Genomic DNA, 22,067 nt, shown 5'->3' on the forward strand with positions numbered 1-22,067 from the left:
CAAATCCACCAAACTGTGCAAAGAAAAGGAGAAGAGGTGTGACTGTGTCTATACCCTGTCTACTCCTTGCTCGCTTACTTGCATGGCCCAGGAGAGAAGACTGTAGTGTACCGGTCCAGTATTCTTGACCCCAGATCTGCTGTCTGTTTAGATTCAATAACCTTCCCATTTCTCTCCACTCTCTTTCATCATTTTGTGGAAGAGGGCATGGTCCAGCTGTAGAATAAGATCTTGTTTCTAGCACTGATACATCTCAACTGATATTGCAAAGCAAGTCAGAGAAGCCTGCTGGCATTTTCTTTAATGCCTGTGCCCAATTCTGCCTGCTGCGGAGATCAGACACCATGAGGAACTCCAACTGAACTGGACCCTTTAGTCAAGCTTGTGAGACCTCTCCTCAAATTCATCTATGTACAATAATATCCTCCTTCAGCAGCTCCACTGGCCAGATGGAATTCAGCCTAAGGCATGATCAAACAGATTACTGCATCCCAACAAAGCTGCAAACATCGAATGCTCTGACTCAGATGCTTAGCTGAGCTGCAGCCACTTTCGGTGCTGACTTGCTGAAGCCAAGCAGATCTAAAACCCTGCACAACTCCCCCTGCTCTGTACTGATGCCAGCACACTTACTGCCATCACCCAGCATATCTGTGGGAAAAGGCTGAGCGCCAGCATCCCTGCACTCTGGCAGACCCTGCGCTGTAAGAACAGCCTCTGGGATGTGTTGACAAGGCATGAGTTGAAGCAGCCCAGAGGCTGCTCTACTTCATGCTGAAGACCTAACTAGAAGCCAGATGCTTGAAGTGGCAAAGCCAGCAAAAATCCCTTTGCTAAAGGGCAAATCTTTGGGAAAAGGAAAGTCACTCCAAAGAAACTGAGGTGTCCTTGCTGGTTTTCTTACTCCTCAAGCTCAAGGAGAAAAAGGCAATAGTCAGCAACCTGCAATAATACAAGGGACCTGTGAAGCAGAGCAAAGGGTGCAAAGAGCTTTCCAACTACACTGTAGGATCCCCGTTCCCCACACCTATATGACCGCTTGCTTCTGCAGTACTTGTGTTATTATGGCCTCCTCAGAGGAACTTGGCCTAGAAGATTCTGCATCAGGAAGAACAGTCATACTGGTGTTAACTGTCCTTCAGTCAGGAACCTTAACTGTTAAAAAGAGATGAAGGAAAAGCAGGGTCTGCTCAGATAGCACAGACAGACTGATACAATCCTTTGATGCAATAACAGAAACCACATCCTCAGCTTTAGATTGATTTTTTCCCAGTTCTATTTTTCTTTTCTATATTGACTAGAAAAAAGTCTAATAAAAAAACCATTCCATAGGTAGTAGTTGTTCATAATAAAGCAAGTGCTGCTTTAGTCTATTGGAGGAGAGCACTAAGAGTAAATTTGTCTTTGCTATATCAGTTACTATTGAGGCTACTAGGAGCAAATTGAGATTACAGGGGAAAAAAAAACAACAAACATCTTCAGGAGAAGTATCTCCTTATGCACAGCAGGCTATTCCAGACGTGTGCATTTCAATAAAAAGACAAACCAGAATGCAATCACATTGCAATATCATTATTAAAGAGGTTTCAATAAGGCTACTTGTCTGTCCTTTTTAAACATCAAATATATAGTATGATAGCACGAAACTGTAAATCCTGTTTATGCTAATCATGCTTGGAGCAGCAGCCCTGCTGGCAAAGCTTCTGGGCATAGAGACAGTGCATAGTGATAAAAGAGGACTCTGGCTGGTACAGCTTGTACCTCCCCAGAGCAAAGCAAACTATTGGAAAAAAAGCACTTTTCTGCTGGTATAATTGTGCCTCAGCCCATTTTTTGGAAATGGGGTGGAAATATTGGTCAAAAATGTAAAACATCTCTTTCCTAACTAACATTACAAATCTATTGTGGACTTTACCCTCCTTTATTTAATGAAATAAATTTATTGGCGTCTAATTTTCACTTACAGCAAAGCCACTCAGGGAGCAATAAGGAGGCTCTAAAATTCATGTGAGCGTGCATCCATGTTAAACCTTTTTATGCTGCCAGAGTGATGTAAAGGGACCTCAGGCTGGGGGAGAGCCACCCTGCAGTGTCAGCATCCTTCGTTTTCCTTTTCAAATATTAATTTACTATTGCTTGTGAAAAGACATGGCAGGAAAGCACCAAAAGGAAAAAAAGAAAAACACGAGAGGAAAGTATTTAACCTCCAGGGGGCATATGGGAGTTGTGGGAAGAACACTTCCTGAGGATGCAGAAGAGGTTGCACCACAAGAAAGTAAGTGTTCTGTATGAGAGAGATGGCAGGGTCCGGGAGGTGAATTAGCACTGCACAGTAAATTTAAAGCAGTGAACTGAGGACATGGAGGGTAGGGGAAACCGGTATGGAGGAGGAAGATAACATCTTCAAGAGGCTTGATTAAGAAAGTAAGGTTCATACAGGGTCTCAAAAGAAACAAAGAACAAAAATGAGTGTTGGCTGAGGAAATAAGAGTGAAAGAGAAGCTCAAAGACCTGCCAACCCAGCTGAAGAGCTGGGTGACATGCTACAGCTAGGAGAGAACCAACTAGCCTTATGGAACCCATCCATACGCAATAGCTACTGAGGGGCTTGGAAATGCTTAAAACATTCCTGCTTTTTAAGTAACTTATTTGATTCAGTGAAGGCCCCAATTCAGAATGATTCAGTGTTTGCAACTAAACTCAGTGAGAATAATGAGTCAGAGCCTTCAACCACCGTAATTCCCAGCTCAGTGTATTAAGTATCACTGCCATTTTATGTTAACATGTTGCTCAGAAAAAAACCTACACCTGCTCAGCCCTCCTCGCTGCAGGCAGCGGCAAGAACTTCCAGTTGGCAACACCTTAGACTGGTCTCCGAGTCCACAGTGTCCCGGAGCAGAGCCCGAGGTATTTGCAGCACAGGGCTGAGGGGCACAAGGTTGCCATCTTTTTTAAGTGACCTCAGCAACAGGGCTTTCACTCCTGCTGCCTGAAGACTAATTCACAGCCTAAACCTGTTCACTGTGAGAAAGCTTTTTCTCATATGCAACATTTTATTGTTAATAACTCAGTGACATGCCTGCCCTTCCTCACTATACTTCCCTGTCTTCTCACTGGTTGCATGGAGCAGTTTCACTTATTCTGCTTCACTTTTGGGTGAAATCATGATCCCATTGAATATAATATATTTTGCTCCTACAGTAAGAGACGAAGTTTAACACTGGAGTCTCCACTTGCTGATGCCGAGGCGTAACCAGCAAATACAGGGCCCCCCTTGTCACTGTTTAGTTAAAGTATATGCGTAAAAGAATGCCTGGTCCTGTCTTTTGCAGGCAAGAAAAAGCTCTGTAATGACAGACTGGGTAGCGTAGCTATTAGCAGATTGGCAAATGTTAGTATAGACAGAACTGCCTGTAATTTTCACATATTAATTGGGTGAGTAAAGCACTAAAATCTTGGTTAACGTATTAAAGCTCCAGCTCCCTTTGTCATATAAGAATATATCACATTAACAGCCATAGTAGAGTCTTCCTTAGTTTATATGTACCTAAAGTGGTTTAGGAGTATAGGTTGCTTTTTTAAAGGTGTTTATTTTTACAGTAATTCTGTTCTTTCCTCTTCTTGTTACTTTTGTTCCTATTAGCCTGGTTTCTGCAGGAAACAGTCTATGATAAATTACTGTTTCTCTGTTAATCTCTCCACCCTCCAGACCAATTTTTGTTTCCCTAATCCAATATTACCAAATGCCTGGGGTCCAGTCCATGTCCTAGAAGTTTAATAGAAAACACTGGCTGGATAGTGGGGAGAGCATATTGATGTTAATGCTGAGGACAAGACAGGGAGGAAAGCTCAGCCTTTAGCTGAGCCATTTGGCACTGCCTGACTGGACAACCATGAGTATGAGGCAACCAGTCAACACTTCTATTGCTCTGAACCAGCCACGCCATATGCTGCTTCTTGCCCAGCTGTTGGCATGGGGGGAGGAGAGAAAAAGAGACAGGCAAACAGACAGACATGAGGGAATCTAAAAATAATATAGAAAGAAGGTGCAACAGATGTGTGAGAAAACGAAGAAGCAAGACCTTGATGTAGTGACCGGGACCTGGAAATAATTGAAAGTACTGCAGGGAAACATGGAGATATTATATAAGATTTAGGTAAGGTTATGGATTTAGGGAACATAGAAGATGGTAGGAAACAAGGTTCATTAGTTCAGCTGTTCATGAACAACTTGTCTGTTCTCCCTTCCATGCTCTGTTGTGGATATATTTGACTTACATCAGGCTTAAGAAGTACACAAGGGCTGAAGCACTGTCTACAAAAGCTTAATCTGGAGACATCACTTTCAGGCAAGTTTCACACGTCTCCAGTGGTATCTTTAAAAGTGAAATAGACAGTGTTCTGTTAATTGACATGTAACTGAGTATGTAACAATACATTAGGATGTTACTTATTACAGATTGTTTTAATGTGCTGAACTCCATGTCTCTTTCTGAAAACTACCAGTCTGTTAAAGAAAAAGCCTAAATGTTTAACATTACCCACAGAGCTAAAGTTCAAAGATGAATCATAAATTCAATGTGGTCTATTGAAAGGCGAACTGTCTACAATTTCACAGAATAACTAACTCCTTTCTCTGGAGGAGATGACAGCTGCAGGGCTCTTGATTCCCAATGAGGACAAACATGTCTGGGGTCTCTGTTTCAGCAGCTAAGTGCGGAAGCCCTCAAATAGCACCTATTTCACTGCACTGCCTCCAAGGCATTTATGCAACTCACTTTGCCAATGCAGTATTTAAGTCACATGACAACAACTCTGTTGGCTAAAACTTCATCCGTGTACCTGCTCCGAAGGAGAAGTTGACTGCAAACTATTGATTGAATGAAGTGGGTGTCTGCCTTGCAGATCTTCATGACTGTGCAGTACATTTTCTTAGCAATAATAGGTTGGAAAGAATCACTGGGGTCTGCTCCAGGTTCTGCAGATGCAGAAGCCTGTTTCTCTTCAATATTTGTGCCAGTGTTGTCTGAGGTTCCTGGACACACCTGTGCAGAAGCCTCAGTTCCCAGATCCAAAAGTAACGGCCACATGAAGCACTAGTTTGAGACAGTACTAGGATGATTCTGTATGGCTTCCTCTCCACAAAAAGGGAAAACAAATTTCATGCATCACTGCTTCAGAATTTTATTGCAACCAAGTGGAAAACACTTGGAACACAGCACATGAAAAACACATTGGAATGCCATGATTTTTGGATGGAAGATACCGTAGCTGTCCTTCTAGGTCAAGGTATTCCTACTGATGAACAGGTGTATGTGTATGAAGGGCAGGGAGAAGGAGGATGGAGTAATATACAGTGTAACAAGATTACTGCATACTGAAAATTGGTGAAGTCCCTGGTAAATTTATGTTCTGATGAAATAATTTCAGAATATTTACACCTTACAACTTAGAGAAGTTTTCAGCAGCAGCAAAAGTAGCAGTGTGTAAATTTTACCCATGTTCCAAATGTGTTAGCCTGCATGAAATCTGTTTCTTGTTCTCACTATTCCCAAATTACATGTTGCCACTATACTTACCACTTGGTAGCAATATGTACAACAAACAATTTCACTCACACTTATGCAGTGTATTTAAAAATAAACCTACAGAGAATCAACTGAACCATGCAGCAGGTCTTTAAGACACAAGAAACATAGTAATATTGCAACATGGTACATTTTACTTGCCTTGCTAAACTGCCTACATAAAGATGCACTATAGAAAATGACACCTCATTAAATACATTCTTCTCCTTTACCTACTCTTTACACAGGCACTTACCCTAGGAACATTTTTCCTTCTTTGAATACCCAGCACTTCTATAGAAGAAATGTTGCAAACACTAGAAGAGAATAGCTTGCAGGACAATCGGCTTCAGATTCATGCTTGCAAGCATTTCAAAAACAATGGCAAACTCTGCACTTCGTTTTTTTCATAGCCTACAAGTTTTAAAGGCCTATGACACATTTTATAATAAAATTTCAGTTTTAAATAAAAAATTAAAAATATAAAAATATCATCCTATTTTTCACTGAGAAGAAAACATCACCTGACAAGCAAATCCAAAATAAGAACTTTATGTAACATCCTAGCCAGCCATTAACATCTGCTAGTGGTGTATAGCATAAGAGCTTTACTGCTCACATCTGGACAATGCACAGCTGCATCTGTGCTAAGAGTGCCTCTCCACTGTGAGTCTGGAGATAACCGCAGTGGCTCTTACTAGAGCTGGACTGGAAAGCAGAAGCACAAGGAATCACAGTGCAAAGATAACTTGGCAGCCTGTATCTGCAGTGCCACACAAATGCCGTTAGATGCTTTCTGGACTTCCACATCTGGAGGCATTGTGCTCCACTATGTGGATTTGCCAGTGTGGGCTGATATCGTTAATTCAGGGATCTCCGTATCATGCTTACAAGAATGGCGCATAGACAGGCCCCAGAATTAAATGACTGATATTTTACCCTTCTATTTTTTAAAAATAGGTATTTGTTAAAGCAGTGCAGGTCACAATGCAGATATGTTTCCACTGGCTTGTATTCAACTTCCAAGCCGCCAATATTGTATACCATGTCACTGTCAGCTAGTCTGGGGCCTGAAGTCATAAAAAAATTTAGTGTATTCTGGATCTGAGTCATGATTAGAAATTATTCCAACCTTCTAAATACTTAAAATTTTAGCCTTTGTCCAATAACTTGAATACATAGGAGATTCCATTCACATACCTCTATCTCTGATGGTAAATGATGATTTAATTCTTTTCAATAATCCAAACTCACCTGAACCAGGTGAGAGCTCAAGGTATCACACTGCTGTTTAGACTCACCTTCCCAAAGCTGGCAGCATTAACAGGTTGCGTGTCATTTTTCTCACAGAAGTCCAAGTAATGCATGTAGAGAGCACTTCGAGGAATGCAAACACCTTCTGCAATCTCATAGTTCTCCTCCAGCCTTAAAAAGCAAATATCAAACAGAGAGAACTGCAAGTATGTTGGATGTCCTGTATGGTAAACAGTATGCAAAGCTGCATCTTTAAGACCAAACATTCTGGCTTCTGCTTGTCTACTGAATTATCTCTGCTTTGTTCTTAAGTTCTTATTCCAACTCTTTTCCATAATGCTTACTTGCTTCGTTTGGTTCATGCTTGCTATCAAAAACATAGGCTGTGAGTTCTCAGGCAAGTAGAGATTAGCACAAAGGGATATTGGGGTTTGACCGTGCTCCAAAGGTGCTATTTTTAGGAAAAAATATACTAGTAATCTGTTATACCCTAAAAGCATCCTGCAGTAAACAAATATATGTACAACTACGAAACAACAAACATTCACTGAGGGGAAGCATTCTCTTGTTCTTTGCAGGACTCTCTTCACTCCTGTCCAGCTGCAAAATTCCGTACCTTGAGGAAGCAGATGTGCAAGTTATTTGCAAATACTCAAGAGTGTGCACAAAATCATATCTGTATAATGTTTTCTTGCTATTGCTTATAGACAAAGTGAAGAAAGAGTCCATGATCTGAATACAATGCTAAATAAAATAGTGAAATAACATCCTCCTCTGCCTTGTAGAAACTGTTATTATTCATTTACACATGCAAACACACAACCATAATATTTTAAATTCTACATCAAGTATATGAATATGCATATGCTTCATCTTCAAAATCTGAAACTGGGCTCACTATAAATCTATAGATTAGAAGAAACATTCCTTTGAAATGACATTTTTATGATTGCTGATCCAACAAATTTCAAGAGGTGTTTACATACACACTTAACTTTAAACCAGAATTAATCTTGTCAGCCATGGTGTCACTCATATGCATATATTTACATGTGTGCTTGACTGCCTTGCTGGCTAGAAGAAGGTAGGTGCAACTTCCTCTTAAACGTATTCGAAAATTAATACATATTCTCAAAGCCCTCCAATTTTACAGTAAATAACCCCGTCATTTGATAGCTGTAGAACACCTTCCAAATATTTAGATTCTCTCCTTCGTCGCCTTTTTCAGGACCTACCTACCTTCCATTTCAGTTATCGTGATCATTTGTGACTGCAAACTATTTTAATAAGATATCTGGCTGGATGAATGGAATCGGTTTGTATGGGCAACAGCTATTCTTCCTTGGTTTCTACAGAAATATCATCACGGCATCTTTCCTCAAATTCATAGCGCTTTAACAAAACCTCCTTTCAAAACCTGGAGAGTTCGTTTGTATACTATAGCTGCTAATTGGAATGTCAGCTTCCGTGACCAAGACAGGACAGAAAGAAAAGCAGTTAATTATTTCTGTTCATATCTGATGATTTTTTTCTCTTTTTCTCCTCTTTTTCACAGAGAGTCATTAGTCTGAGACTGAACAATGCTCCATTATACCTGAACTTTTTTTTAATGATCAAAACCCCCATCTTGCTTCACTTCTTTTATTTTCCTGTCTTTCATTTAACAACTTTATCATATTTTGAATTCAGCTTCATTCTGCAGTATTATGGAAAGATAATGAACTCAATCTTCTACCTAACAAATCATTATCAGAAATAATATATATATAACATTTTAAATGTCCTAATAAAGCCATGTGAAATCCAGTGGTTCACAATAAGACCTTTTGTACCACTACAGTATAGCAATAAACCCCCTAATCCTTCCACAGGAATGACAATTTTATCTGTCCCTATTACTGTTTCCCTCTTTATACTTATATACTTCTAGATTAAATGAGATTATTCTATAGCAGAATCAGGTCTGTAGTGTTGTTACAGACTTGTTTTTAGATACGAAGGCAACAGAACAACTGTGATGCTACCATTGCTAATCACATAAAGGATTCTAGAACAGATTAATTTTGATGCATTATAACAATTTCTGTGAAACTACTAATCTGGGGAGAATCCATTACCTAGCAGTGCTTTACCTTCCTCTTTTTTACTTCTTTTTATGAATGTTGCAAAAAATTGAATAGTTTTGTTGACTTTAGCTTCACAATACTGTTATTATTCGGAGCACCTACACTGTAAGCCACCAAACTGCATGGAAGTAGGCTGTCCGTGCTTTGAATAATTCTGTGTTTGGAGAAGTAGACACGCACATGCACACGCACACACCAAATTGAGGTAAAATAAAGTTTCACACTTACAATTTGGTCAACCAGTTCACCAATGAAATAACCAGGAACATTTTAGAGCCAAGTATTTAGCAAGTTATAGCTTTACAGATAATAATGCACACAGAAACATGGGATAAGCACAAGGATGCTAGGTGTTGGTATATTCATGCCTTAACGGTTAAATTCAAGCTGGTGTAGTTTCTCCAATTATGTATTTGGCAGTAATGCTACATTTACCAGGCCTTTCACTTCATTTTGTGTCATCAATGAAACAAAACAAAAACATCATTCCTGTTTCCAGGAAAAGGATATTTAGTCAGGCTGACAGTCATGCTTCTGGCATCTTCAGCTACTTCCTCCTCCTCCTCATTTGTAGCGTTCAATGTACTTTGCCTTTGGAGAGGCGTAAGCATTAAGGATAGATCCCCGTGGGATTGATGTTGTTCGCTCTTTCCAGCAAGATGTCAGACAAGAAATAACTACTAAAGGTGATGGCAATATGAACCATGTGACAAAATTGAAGTACTTCCTTTATGTCTTGCTTCACTTTCCCTACTACTTTCCTCTTCTTCTTTTTCCTTGCTACTGACGTTTCCTCTGTTTCTGTTCTCCAACACGCTCTTGCCTTCATTAGCTGTAAATGATAGTAGCATCTAACAGTAAAAACATGACCAGCTTTAACTTGGCAGACACCAGACACTGCAGGCAACCACGGTGCCTCCATTTGCCAGAACAAGGCAAGTTTGGTATTTTACCCTGAAATCTGGTCAATGATTTACCCCACCACTTCCATCACTTGAATCTGGCCCGGAGATTCCAGTAGGAGTGTAGGACACATGCTTACCCAGGGCATATTCAGGTAAATTTAGACTTTTGTCTTTCTTTACTATGCAAAAACTTGGTCTGAGGCCTAAGCAGGCAAAACTGTCAAACATGTGAAGCTAAATCTACAGGAAGCTCTCAGAGCAGCATTTGTACAGTGCTAACCACAATAGCTTACCAACCCATGGGCTGCTAGTAGAAATAGCAAATGCTAATGTTTATTTTTCCAGAACAGTGGAAACTTGACATCTGCACATAAAGCAAGCTTACTACTTTAGCACTTCAACCACAACTTTTGAGCTTGTAATTTTATTTAGCGTATCAAACCCAGTAGCACAGTTTCTCCAGGCAATACCAATTCAAAGCTGCAGTATGTAAGCTGAAAAGCATATGGCAATCACCAGAAAACTGTTCTATGGGATGGCTAGTAAGCTGGGAAATTTCTACCTACAGGTTGAGCCAATAGTATAATTCAGTTTGACACCAGCTAAAGAAATTAAACTTGAAAACTTCTTTGCTTTCTGTTCCCTCATGTATTTCTGGGTGGAAAATTGAATGGAGGAAATTGCAGATGCTCCAAAAGACACAAAGGGGAGAATATCTGACCTACATAAATGTGTAAGAAACATAACACAACAGACAGGTAGTAAGCCAGTACACCAGCAAGGGGGAAGGGAAGATGATGTAAGCAGCCTTTTCAGAATCAAAATTCTAGGATTCTATTGCAAACACTGCTGAATGAGCATTAGCGTTCACACTGCATTCCAGCAGGGCTCAATATCCCAGGAGTTTAGGGATTTACTAACCTTTATGACCGAGGAAGCTTGAAAGTATTTGGCAAAAGATTGTTTACAGTATTTGCATGTTTTCTGTTGGGAACAGTATCGTTGGCATGTTCTAATTAACTCTGACTTCTTGGCTACTATGTTATTTGCTCCTGTGGAAAAGTCTTTTAACTGACTCTACTGCAAAATAAACATTGTTCTGAATTTGGGACTGGTAAGCCCTGCCTGCTATTTTATTTTAGCTAGATAGTTCTTTGTTATCCTGTTTGAACTGTGTTGAAGTGTTTGGGTGCGTAATAGAAAATAATAAAATACATCTATGACATTTCACTATTATTTTAACAATTTTCTCTCTGTCTGTAGTCACTCCCCTTCTTTATTCGCTTTTCTTGAACTTCTGAAAAACAGCACTTTGGTGAAACAAATACGTACAAAGCAGCAGCAATTCAGAACGAAATCCCTTTATTTATATTTTCACATCTCAGTATTTGCACTGGAAGTGTCTGCAAGTTTCTTCAAGGCAGAACACTGAATACTTGCAGCAACCTTATTCTAAATTGACCCACAGGTTTGTTGTTTTTTTTTTTAATCTAAAATTCAACTCATCAACGTTAAAGAGCAAATATAGATGAAATAATCTATAAACCTCTTGATGCATATTTCAAAGAATCACAGAATTTCACAGGCAGAGAAACAGTAAAATTCACTGAATGAATTATTCTTTGCTGTTTGTTCAGTTAGATCTCCCAAGAGACCGACAGAAGCAGAAAAATAATTTCGCTTACATTTTGCTAAAACCCCACATTTTTTGCCAATAATCTATCTTTTCATCCAGAAAACTATGAGAAGTACTTACAGGTGAAGTAAAGGCCTTTTTTTAAAAGACTTGAAACAAGCTAAGGAGTATGGATTTTCAGATAAGCATGCTCCAAGGCTTCTCTGTAACAGAGCTCTGTTCTGCCAGATACAAGGAATCCCCTGAAAGATGCTTGACCACTTACAATATTAAGAAAGCTAAACCAGAATTAAAAACCTAAATTAAGGGAAAAGTCAACAAAAGTCTACAAGATAACCTATAGAAAGAGATGCCAGGAGTATATGTAATGTTACAGAACATGCAGCCAAAAATACCACTGTAAATCACAGTGAACTTGTTCATTTTTCATAGCACAGTAGACTGACTCACAAACTTTCTTCTCCCCATCCTCTCTTTCTCTCTTCCTAATTACCCTTCCTTTTTTCCCCTCACTAAATTTGCAAGGGAATTTTGGCAAATTAATCAAACCTCAAACTCTCTCTCTTCTTTTGTTGTCTTCTATGTTAAATTACAGGGATCTCAGTTCAGTAAAACAGTCAGTAAAGTTGGGCTTCATCATACACTGAAACAAACGTAAGTCTTAAAAAAAAAAATCTCAGTACTAGTTTTCTTTTTGTCATAAATATAACAACGATGACAAACCACAAATCACCAGCTGGCAAAGTGGCAAACAAATATGCCAAGCAGATCTTCTAAACTGTATCAGAGGTTTCCTATGTTCAAACAAATCCCGTAAGAGCAAGACATTTGTTGAGAAATACTGTACAGGATGCTAATGAGCAAATTAAACATATACAGTGAAAGTATCATTAGAACTGTATAAGATGTCCAAGACCTCTATTCACTTCAGCTGGAAAAAGGATAATAAAAAACACTAACAGGTTTTCTTGATTTTTTTTAAAAAGGCATCTTACCATTGCAGTGTAGCTGGAGTTGAGTGTGGTTTTGATGCTCTATTATTTTCTTTTTCCTCATCTGTTAAGAAACAAAAAAATACTATGTAATTTCAGTAGGAATTGCTCAGGCGTTTGTAAACTGGTAAGGAATTATCTGATCAAAAATGTTCTCAAGTGTCAAAGCTTTCCCAAAATATTTGCTAAATTGTGGAAATGTAAATAATGATGCTCCTTAAGCTAGCGTCTGTAGATACTGCTTAAGGCAATAAAGCTTGCAAACATCACTGATAGCAGGAGCAGAGTGGTGCATAGGAATAATGGCATTGGAAAGAGTAAGTTTATGTGAAAAAAAAAAAAGTGAATCTTAGACCTCTAGCAGGATGTCAAAACATAAGAACACTTTCACCTGCTTTAAGGGAACAGTTGCCTTACCCAAGTTTTATATTAGATGAGGCATTTAACCTAATGGGGTTCATCTACTGTTCTGATCCTAACATATGATACATACTAGATGTTTACAAATTTACAAAGATTAATTTTGAACAAGAAAAATTGAAATGAAAAACATTCTACAACATACTTTATTCCTTTTCAGATAATTTTTCTGATAGTATTCCTCATTAGCGGTTTCCAAGGTAACTCTCTGATTTGCTGACTTTCCAAAAATTTGAATAAAAGAGGGATAAAGAAAAAGAGAATGAAAACAAAACTGGTTTAAAATACTGGATTTTTCCCAGTTCACATTAGTTCTTTGCAAAAATTTAAAAGTATGTCTAGAATAATTCCTATTAAATTGTGATTTGTGAAGCATATAAAACAGTCCTAACTGAAAGCTGAGAGTGAAGCACAATCAGCATCTCCAGAAGGGTATTCTTTGGGAAACACTGTTGTATCAAACAGAGTTTGATATTTTAACAACTTTGCGCCTGATGAAAATGTTAAGTGCAGAAGGCTTTGATACCTAAACAGTGAGGTAAACCACTGTGCCTGTACAGCATGCTGCAAGTTTCATTTCTTCATACAATTAACTTTTAGAAGTTATTTAAGTGAGCCTTTAGGATGCTGAATCTTAAGGGAGCCGGGCTATCTCCTCTGAACATCAGACCCCATTGGGAGGCCTTTTGTGCAGTCCCAAGAACCAGCACACACAAATAAAACGCCACTTTGGAAAACGCTGTCTTCAGCCCTCGCGCCACAATATTTCTTCCATTATATATAGGGCAAGTTGTGTTAACCGAACATCCTTTAGCCTGCGAGACCGGTCCCCTGAATGTCAGGAAAATCCAGATTTACAGTTACCGGCAGACACTGCGAGCAGCCCCTCTTCTGCATCTGCATGACAATAGGCCTCTAATTATTGGACCGCACACTCCTTCCCTGCCTTTCAGGGGCCTGCTTTTATTCAGCGCATAGAACCAACATACACATTTCAAATCACTTTTAAATTGTGTTTTTCATTTGTTTTTCCTAAACAAACGGCACACAGGGCTTGAATGCTGAGCGGCCGTGGCTGCCGCGGCCGCTGACGCTCAACAACAGCCCCCGGCCTCACCGGCAGCAGGACAAACGCCTTCTCCACAGTGGGAGGCAGAGCCGTGCAGCACGGATTTAAACCACTGGGTGGATAAAATAGTCAGGGCCATCCCCTCTCACAACACCGACTGTTTTGCCATTCTTACCTTCAACCGACAGCACAGACACCCTAAGAGCACGCCTGACTCCTGCCTTCCCTGGGGAGGAAGGGGCAGCCATGTCTGCCCTGCTCTGAGGCGGGAAGAGCGTTCTGGGTTGGGATTCATGATTTTCCAGGCACAGGACAAGGGAGCCCAGCTCGGAGGTGGCAGAGCGCCTGCTGGGAGGGTGAGAGAGCCCCTGCAGGGAAAGCCCTGTGGTCGCCCTGGAGGGGCAAGAGGCAGGCAGCCTGACCAGAGCCCAGTCCAGTCCTGTGTCCTGCTGTAGCTTCCCCATTGTCCCGGCCAGGGAAAAAATAGGCAGCAGGGCTGAGAGGGAGTTATGGCAGCTCCCCAGGCTTGGGGCACAGAGGTTGCTGCAGCTTCCTTCACCCATGAGCAGGCTGGTCTAGCCTGCCAAGGCCCCATGGGTGCCCAGCAGCCGGTGGCTTCTCAACCGTTCCTGAGGTAAAAGTGAAAGGGGACTAGCTGTAAACAGTATGTCTCAGCAAAGTGTTGCAGGGGGCAAAGTGCTGGCTGGCGCCTGGAGTTTCCCCTGCTTTAGTAGTGAAAATTACAGCTGGCAGTCACGCGGATGTGCAGGCTTTACCAACAGGGACCCATAACACCGGGCACTGCAGCACCTTTCTACTGACCGCAGGGATTCAGGCCTTTGCTGTTGCCAGGAGGGAGACACCACAGCGAGGTACAACCACCAAAGCTGCTGCCTTTAGGTATCAGCAGCACATGAGGGCCCAGTCCTCCTCCTGTGCCCCACCATCTTCTTGTTCAAATTAAGGTTATTGCTTCCCAGGTGAAAGTCATCCATTTTCTTAATCAGTATTTTCTATGTCAGTGTCAAAGCCTACCATCCACTGGTTTAAGTTCAGCGTACAGTTGGTTTCTACCTCACTGGAAATTGCTAGGGGCGATGCAAATTGGAAAGACTGAAAGCCACTGATCTAAATAACCCCTCGTCTAACTAAGGTGCAGAAGTCATAAACCTCTGCCTGCGAAACCAAGAGGTACTACTCTCCCCTCCCCGGAATAAAACTTTTGATTATCTTTCTTGATTTAAGGGGGCTAGTATTCAAAGGTCTGTTATTAGATGGCTTTCACCTGTGCTAACTAGACTTAATTTTCCACTGGATATGTGGCACTCTATCAGACATCAAGCCAATATCTGAATTATATAATATTAGAGTCTTTACATCCCTTCCATCCCTCCCCCAGCTGTTTTTCACTCGCACTAAGGGTGAGCACCTGTGAGCAGGTGCTTTACCAAACCTGCCCTCAGACACACTACAAGGCAGCCATACTCAGCTCCTTCCATGTAAGGATTTGTTTTAACAACACAAACTAACAATAAGATCATAAACTGCAATTTAAGTCTCCCTCCTCAGGTATGTCTGTTTCCTGGGGATCCTTCTTCAAGACTCTTCAGCATCATCCACTAACTGTCCCTTAAAACCAAGAAGGAGAATGATGGACTTTGAACTTACTAAAAAAAATTATTTAAGCACCATTTTCCATCAAAATATTACCCACTGAACAATTGGATTTTCAACAAAACTACTTTTTTCACAGAGTTAGTGCTTGTCTCCCCCAGATCAAGTCTCTGTACAAGAAAACAGATCTTTTCTTTTTGTTTTTTTTTTTGCCAATGGACCAGCTGTCAGCCAAGGTGTTTCTCATTTTCACCAGGTGTTGGCTAAAATATTTATTTTCAGAAAACTTCCACTTTTTTATTAAATAGATGGAAAGAATTGCACATGGTATAGGAATGGAGGGGACATAGAAATACAAACTTCTAGTATTACACATACAAGCACTTTATTCTACCTCGTAGAGTTTAACAGTGTAATCTCACCAGATAATTGACTAGCAGAAAATAATAAGATATCCCTATTCCTTATATTTTAGCTGTTAGCAGGGCACTTAATGGCTTCCCTGTTGAGCAGGGAATGTTTTGTGTAACTCTTGACTCAGGTCTGATCCCAGATCTGTTTGTACAGCATGAAAGAGGTAAGGAATGCTGGTTTTTTTCCTTTACTTTTTGGCCCATTATTTTATCAGTCCCTGTCAGAACAGCACTGTAGATTAAAATGAACCCATACCTTTTAAAATTCAATACTTTTAAAATCCAATCTATTTTGTAAAGAAAGGAAATAAAGACACTGAAAAGAAATCTTGCTTCAAGGCACTGTCAAAGAACAGAGCTGACAATTCTTCTGTGACAAATACAAAAGGACTTAAAGTCATGAGGAAAAACCCTTCTCTTGATGCACTGTTGCAGGTATTCACACATATGGCAGCTGCATAGCACCTCAGGGAGAAACATTTGCTAGGAGCAGATCTAGTGTGTTCACTCCACTGCCAGTGGGAGGACTACCAGCATTCCAAGGAAAGGTATCTTCAAGGTACCTGGTTAGGTGGGAAACCTGGCACTCATCCCAAGCTGAAAGCAGGTAATAGCTTAGACAGTTGCAAGTAAAACTCTCAGCACGGAAGAAGCCTTCAAAGATATTCAAAACTGGGATCATCGATGTGCTAGAAAAATAGTATTTCTTGGCTCCCAGAGATATCAGAGAATCTTTTTCTTCCCAAACTCTATGGAAGTTTCCTTACTAACAGCTCCGTCTTTCTCCCTTCAAAATTCTGTTTCAAAGCCACCAGAGCAGAGTTCTGTTTGTATCTTATGCATGCGTTTGTGGCTTTCCCTGAACTCCCAGCAGTATCCTCTAACTCTGCTGTCGGGTTTTAGGTACAGCTCGAGGGATTTCTTTGCTTCTTGGAGCAAGACATGGAGACCATAGGAGCTATGCTCAGCACCTCTTTAAGCATGCTGCCTTAAACACAGTAAGTGGAACATCCACAAAGTGAAGACCCTGCATTAGTACACCTTTTTCTAAAATGTTGATGTTAGTCTGTTTGTCATAACTAAAGTGGAGTTAAAGCTCTGCTTTCCACTGTGGACATTATAGAAGAGTCCTGCACTTCCCAGTGCTACCTCTGTGTGTCTCAGAGAACCTCTGAGGAGCTAATATGTTATTAGTAGCTTTATATGGATAAAATCCTTCCCTTGGTTCAGGTAGCTCCACAACTTTCAGAGAAATAGCCTCTTCCTCTGTAACCCCTGCAGCCCAGGTTCTGACTGTTCCCAAAAGTGGTTTGCCCTTCGCTAAAATTAAGTGATAGTAAGAAGCTACCTTGTCTCTTACTTACATGTAGCCATAAATAAGATTCAGGGTCATTAGCATGTATTTCATGCTTTTAAAATAGTGAGATTTTTTAAAACCCTCTGAGAAACATGGGAGCATAGTTCTAATTGGGTAGGTATGATTGGAAAAGAATTTTCCCCAAGGAAAATTTCAATGAAATCAAGTAGCTCTTTTTTAAACATTTTTTTAAATGGAAGAATAAGAGGTTTTGTTCAAACAAAAAAAGAAACTATTGGATAAATCTTCCATTTCAGCCAGTTTGAACACAGATTTTGAACAATGCTTTTGAAGTGCAAAAAGTAGTCTGAATCTTTTCTTTTATCTCATATGAGTTGTCTACACGTTCACATTTCTAAATATGCAAAAAAGTTTGGACAAGGAACTCTTCCACTTCATCATGTAATGTCATGACTCCTTCCCCAGGGAACTGAAGTTGAAACTTTCATAATCCTTGAATTGTATTCTCCCAGACCCCTATTTCAATCTGGAGAATCTGGCTCAACGTGAAGTACACAGAAAATGGTGGGTGGGTGGGTGGGGGTGTGTGTGTGTGTGTGTGTGTGTGTGTGTTATTTATTAGATATGAGGTTGTACCATTCCCTTTTCCTGTGGATCTTTTGACTAACATGTAGAGTGTGGAAGTGGTGGAAGGAAAAATGTTTAAAAAACTGGAAACTGAAATAAAATTTACCTAGAATTTTTATATTAGAGTGTAAAAGCTGTGTTTTGGGAGAGGTCATAGAAGGTTCCAAGAGGGTAAGAAGCGCCCCAAGAAGCAGTGAGACCATGGGAATCCACAGCTGTGAGTCATTGCTTCCCTTCACAATGTAATTCAGGTTCAAGAGGCCTGGAGGTGTCTGGATGAGAATAGAAGACTGCAAAGGACCCCTGCGGCCTGTGGCCTGAAGTATGGTTCTGTAGCATACTTCAACTATAGAAAAGGAGACCAGCAAAACTATTGCTCTTGTCCTAAACCACTATGAACTCTAAAAACATCCAGGAAAAAACAGTCATAAGAGCAAGCATGATACTGAGTAACAACATTATCAGTTCACAGTGCAAATTCTCAGAGTCTTCACTGGATGCAAGGCCAAAAAAACCCAAACAAACAAACCACCATCAAAACTACATTTTCTCTGGTAGAGTACAGCCAACAGCTAGCTAATGTATTTAGAGACAAAAAAACTAAGTAGTCAAGAGAAAGATGGATGATGCCTTCTTTTGGCTGCGGATGAAAACTGGAGCTCCATTGACAACAGCGATTTGACCACCGTTCTGAAGAATTCAAATAGGGTTACATAGGTTTTCTCAAAACATTTTGCCTCCTGCTGCTTGTAAATGTATGACAGAGGCTGGACAAAGAGTGACACAATGGTCTGGAAATTTCTTGGTTGGTGTGTGGGCACTGTTAGAGAAATGTTAGAGAGAACTCGAGGGTTGGAAAGGAGCACATAACACAATGATTTCTAAGGTGAAACTTCTAGTTTGTTCTGGATTTCACAGATTATTGGTTGTCTTGCTGCTGGGCAAGTGGCTTATTTTTCTTTCCTACTCTTTCTTCTTCACCCTCTCCCCTCCCCTCTAAAAACAAGAATGACTTTTCAGGTGGATTGATTCTCTTATCTGCACTGCAGAAATGCTGGTACCAGTGCAAAGGAAGCATCTGGAAGAACTGGCTATTAAGAAGGAAGCTAGATGAAATGAACTCTCACTCTTATTTGGGTTTCCATTATATACTGTGACATTGTCTTCTGCACACAAATTGTGGGGCAAATTCATTTATATATTTGTTTTATCAGTTCTACATTTGCTGCCTTTCATTATCATCGCTTGCCCCTTAATTCCAGTACCAGAAAACTGAATGAACAACCGTCCTATCTTCTCAATGCCATTGTCTGAAATACCTGCTCTTACTAACCCATGCAGGTCCGCTTCTTACTGTCCCTAGGTATGAGGAAGTTTTCTCGTGCTCACATTTAAAGTGAAAGCACATATAACAAACTACCCCTAGTTTTACTACAACCTATTTAGGGTAACAGATCTAGAACAGAACATAGAAGGAGACTTATAATTATGACATTACAATTTTTTTTAATATAGCTACTGGTGCTAAATAATGACCTTGACAATACTGTCTTGAACTGTGAGTCTAAGGAAAAGCTTACTAAAGTCAATAGGGTTGAATCCTGAATTCTGAACCTATTAGGAGTCTGAAGTCACATCTCATTCATTACAGATTCTTTCCATCACTTTCTCAGTAGCATCAGAGTGAAATGAATTTCGTCTCACAGCTTCCCATAAAATGCAAATTAACAAGCAGATGCTTTTTGTTTTTCACTACAATTCACTACAGTTTTATTTTTAAAAAGAAACTAATTTATAATTCCTTAATTTTTAAAAATCAAAAACCCAAACCTGTCCAAGTTTTATTGTCTGTCTTTAAGGATTTTTATCCACTGTCCTTAGCTTGGGAGTCATGAATAAATACCATGTTTCAAACACCTCCTTTCTCCTTCAGAAGAGATATTGCCTCAAAAGAGAACCCTGGACAAATAAGAGTAGGGCCCCGATATAGCAAGTTTCGTGATCCACTAAAACTCTGTGCTGCAAGGCGTGTAATTTTACTGTGACATCAAAACAAAGTAGTTCTCTTAAAATGCAAAAAATGTAAAAGGGACATTCAGCAACTAAGAAGTGATTTAAAATACCTTTTATAAACTTATGTGCTTGAATATTATAAAAATGTGAGTCTTTCTGAATTAAAGAATTCAGTCTGCATTAATATCCTATAACATGAACTAACATATGAAATACAGAGAGAAAAACTAACGTGAAGAGTATTTTGCTTTAGGCAAATTAAGTAGAATAGAAATTGTATAAACAGGGAGAACTAAATGGTAAACTAAAAATTGTCTTACAATTTTAAAAAGAAACAATTAGGTTATTTTAAGGTATTTTGAGATCTTTTTAACTACCTGCTGTTGTTAAAAATCAAGATCTAAAATTACCATAACTAGAAGACATAAGAAAAAATAGCTATTTTAAAATCAGCTAGACTTATAATTGTTCTCTCTCTATGACTAAAAAGGAAGCATATCATGATTTAAAATGTGATTTTTTAAATCTGATAATTGTTTAGTCTTAAAATAAAGATTTTTATATGTATGATTTAATATAGTAGTATTGAAAAACAGCACAATTTTTCCTGTTTTTCAACAGCATGGTGTTCACCAGTGAAAAGCCAAACAGATGGTTTTAGTCATGAGGTAATAACAACAGCACATTTTAGAGGTCATCCAACCTTTACTCAGTGACACAAATTCTTCTGGTTGTTTTAACTAATAGATAGTATTACTTCCTTTTAAAGAATGCAAAATAGTAAATATTCCAGGAAAAAAAAAATTAATAAAACTATTGGATGTGTCAAGTGACTTGACTATTCAAACTACAGAGTACTAAAAATATCACCAAGATGTAGCAACATATAGCAGGAAATTAGCACTTGGACACGTTCACACTCATTTTAAATGAATGACAAGTTACTTACTTTCATCGTTAGAAACATTCCCCAAAGAGGTGTGACTGGAATAACGTTTGTTTTCACTTTCATTGAGACATCGTTCAATCCAACTCTCTGCAAAAGAACAAAGATGCTCTTTTTTTGTGTTTGTCTTTGCATAGAAAATAAACCTCCAACACATAAAATTAAATAAAGCACCGGTTTTCAACAGATGGTGTTCTGTAGCATTTCTGTTCAAGCACGCTCAGTCTGAGGTTATTTAGCAAGAAAATCTTTTCTTGCTTTCAAACTTAGCTGTTGCATTGTAGTTTCATTTTTTGTTTGTTTGTTTTTAAACGACAGAGGCTGAAACGCTTCCATGCACATAACAAAGGTCCTCAGGATATTCTCTCCCCTCCCCATCACATGATACATTAAAAAAAATAATCGTCTCATGCAGGCAACTGAAACACATAAATCGCATTAATTTCTAAGTCTTAGCCTGGCAAAGACTTACATACTTGAGTATTTCCAGTGGTTTTGAAAGAACTCTTCATGTGTGTAAAATCAATCATTCACGTGAATTTTTGTTACAGCGGGGCTCAAACTGTGCTCTCTGAAGTCCAGTCCTAAGACCCCATTCACCCTGGTGGAGTCCCAGGCCCTACCAAGATCTTTTCCACGCTGCTAAAGGTCCAACGTAGCGAGTCAGCAGCCACTGAGGTACTCGAACCTTTGTCACTCCACAATGGGTACTCAAACCACTCCTGTCCTCCCTTTTTCTCACTTCCAATTTATTCCCGCCAGTCAGATGAGGTACAGCATTACAGTGATTTGACTCTGCTGTTCCTCTTTCTGGAAGCTATAACATAGATCCCCTGATGACTTTAGAGGATGCACCAGGCTCGCAGAATTTACTGCTACAGGTCTTCAGGGCAAAAGTTGCACCTTCCTATGTGTTTCCTTGGACAAAGTATGAAATATGAGTCCTTGAGTTTGCCTGGAGTCCCTGCATATTGCTACAATAAACTGACTTCCCCATAAGATTATTTTTCAAGGACATGCACGTGGGCAGAAATGAATTTATGCTCACAGAGCTCCCTGTAGTCAAAGCAGGAAAAAGAAGGGATAGGTGGGAAGGCTGCAAGGTAACCCCACACATTACGACGGGAAACAACCCCACTGAGCGAAGAGATGCACAAGAAATAAGGG

General features: G+C 39.7%; 1 protein-coding gene across 1 annotated transcript in view; it reads right to left on the bottom strand.

Moving 5' to 3' along the window:
- RFX4 (regulatory factor X4) overlaps nucleotides 1-22,067 on the bottom strand; it is a 99,489-nt gene that overhangs the window by 58,203 nt on the left and 19,219 nt on the right. The window contains exons 2-4 of the mRNA XM_076339142.1: nucleotides 20,904-20,990; nucleotides 12,484-12,544; nucleotides 6,869-6,992 (exon numbers count right to left, since the gene is read on the bottom strand). Of these exons, the coding sequence (XP_076195257.1) occupies nucleotides 6,869-6,992; nucleotides 12,484-12,544; nucleotides 20,904-20,990 (272 nt within the window). The remainder of the gene's footprint in view (nucleotides 1-6,868; nucleotides 6,993-12,483; nucleotides 12,545-20,903; nucleotides 20,991-22,067) is intronic.

Source organism: Aptenodytes patagonicus, chromosome 1 (assembly GCF_965638725.1).
Source record: "Aptenodytes patagonicus chromosome 1, bAptPat1.pri.cur, whole genome shotgun sequence".
Classification (NCBI taxonomy): Eukaryota; Metazoa; Chordata; class Aves; order Sphenisciformes; family Spheniscidae; genus Aptenodytes; species Aptenodytes patagonicus.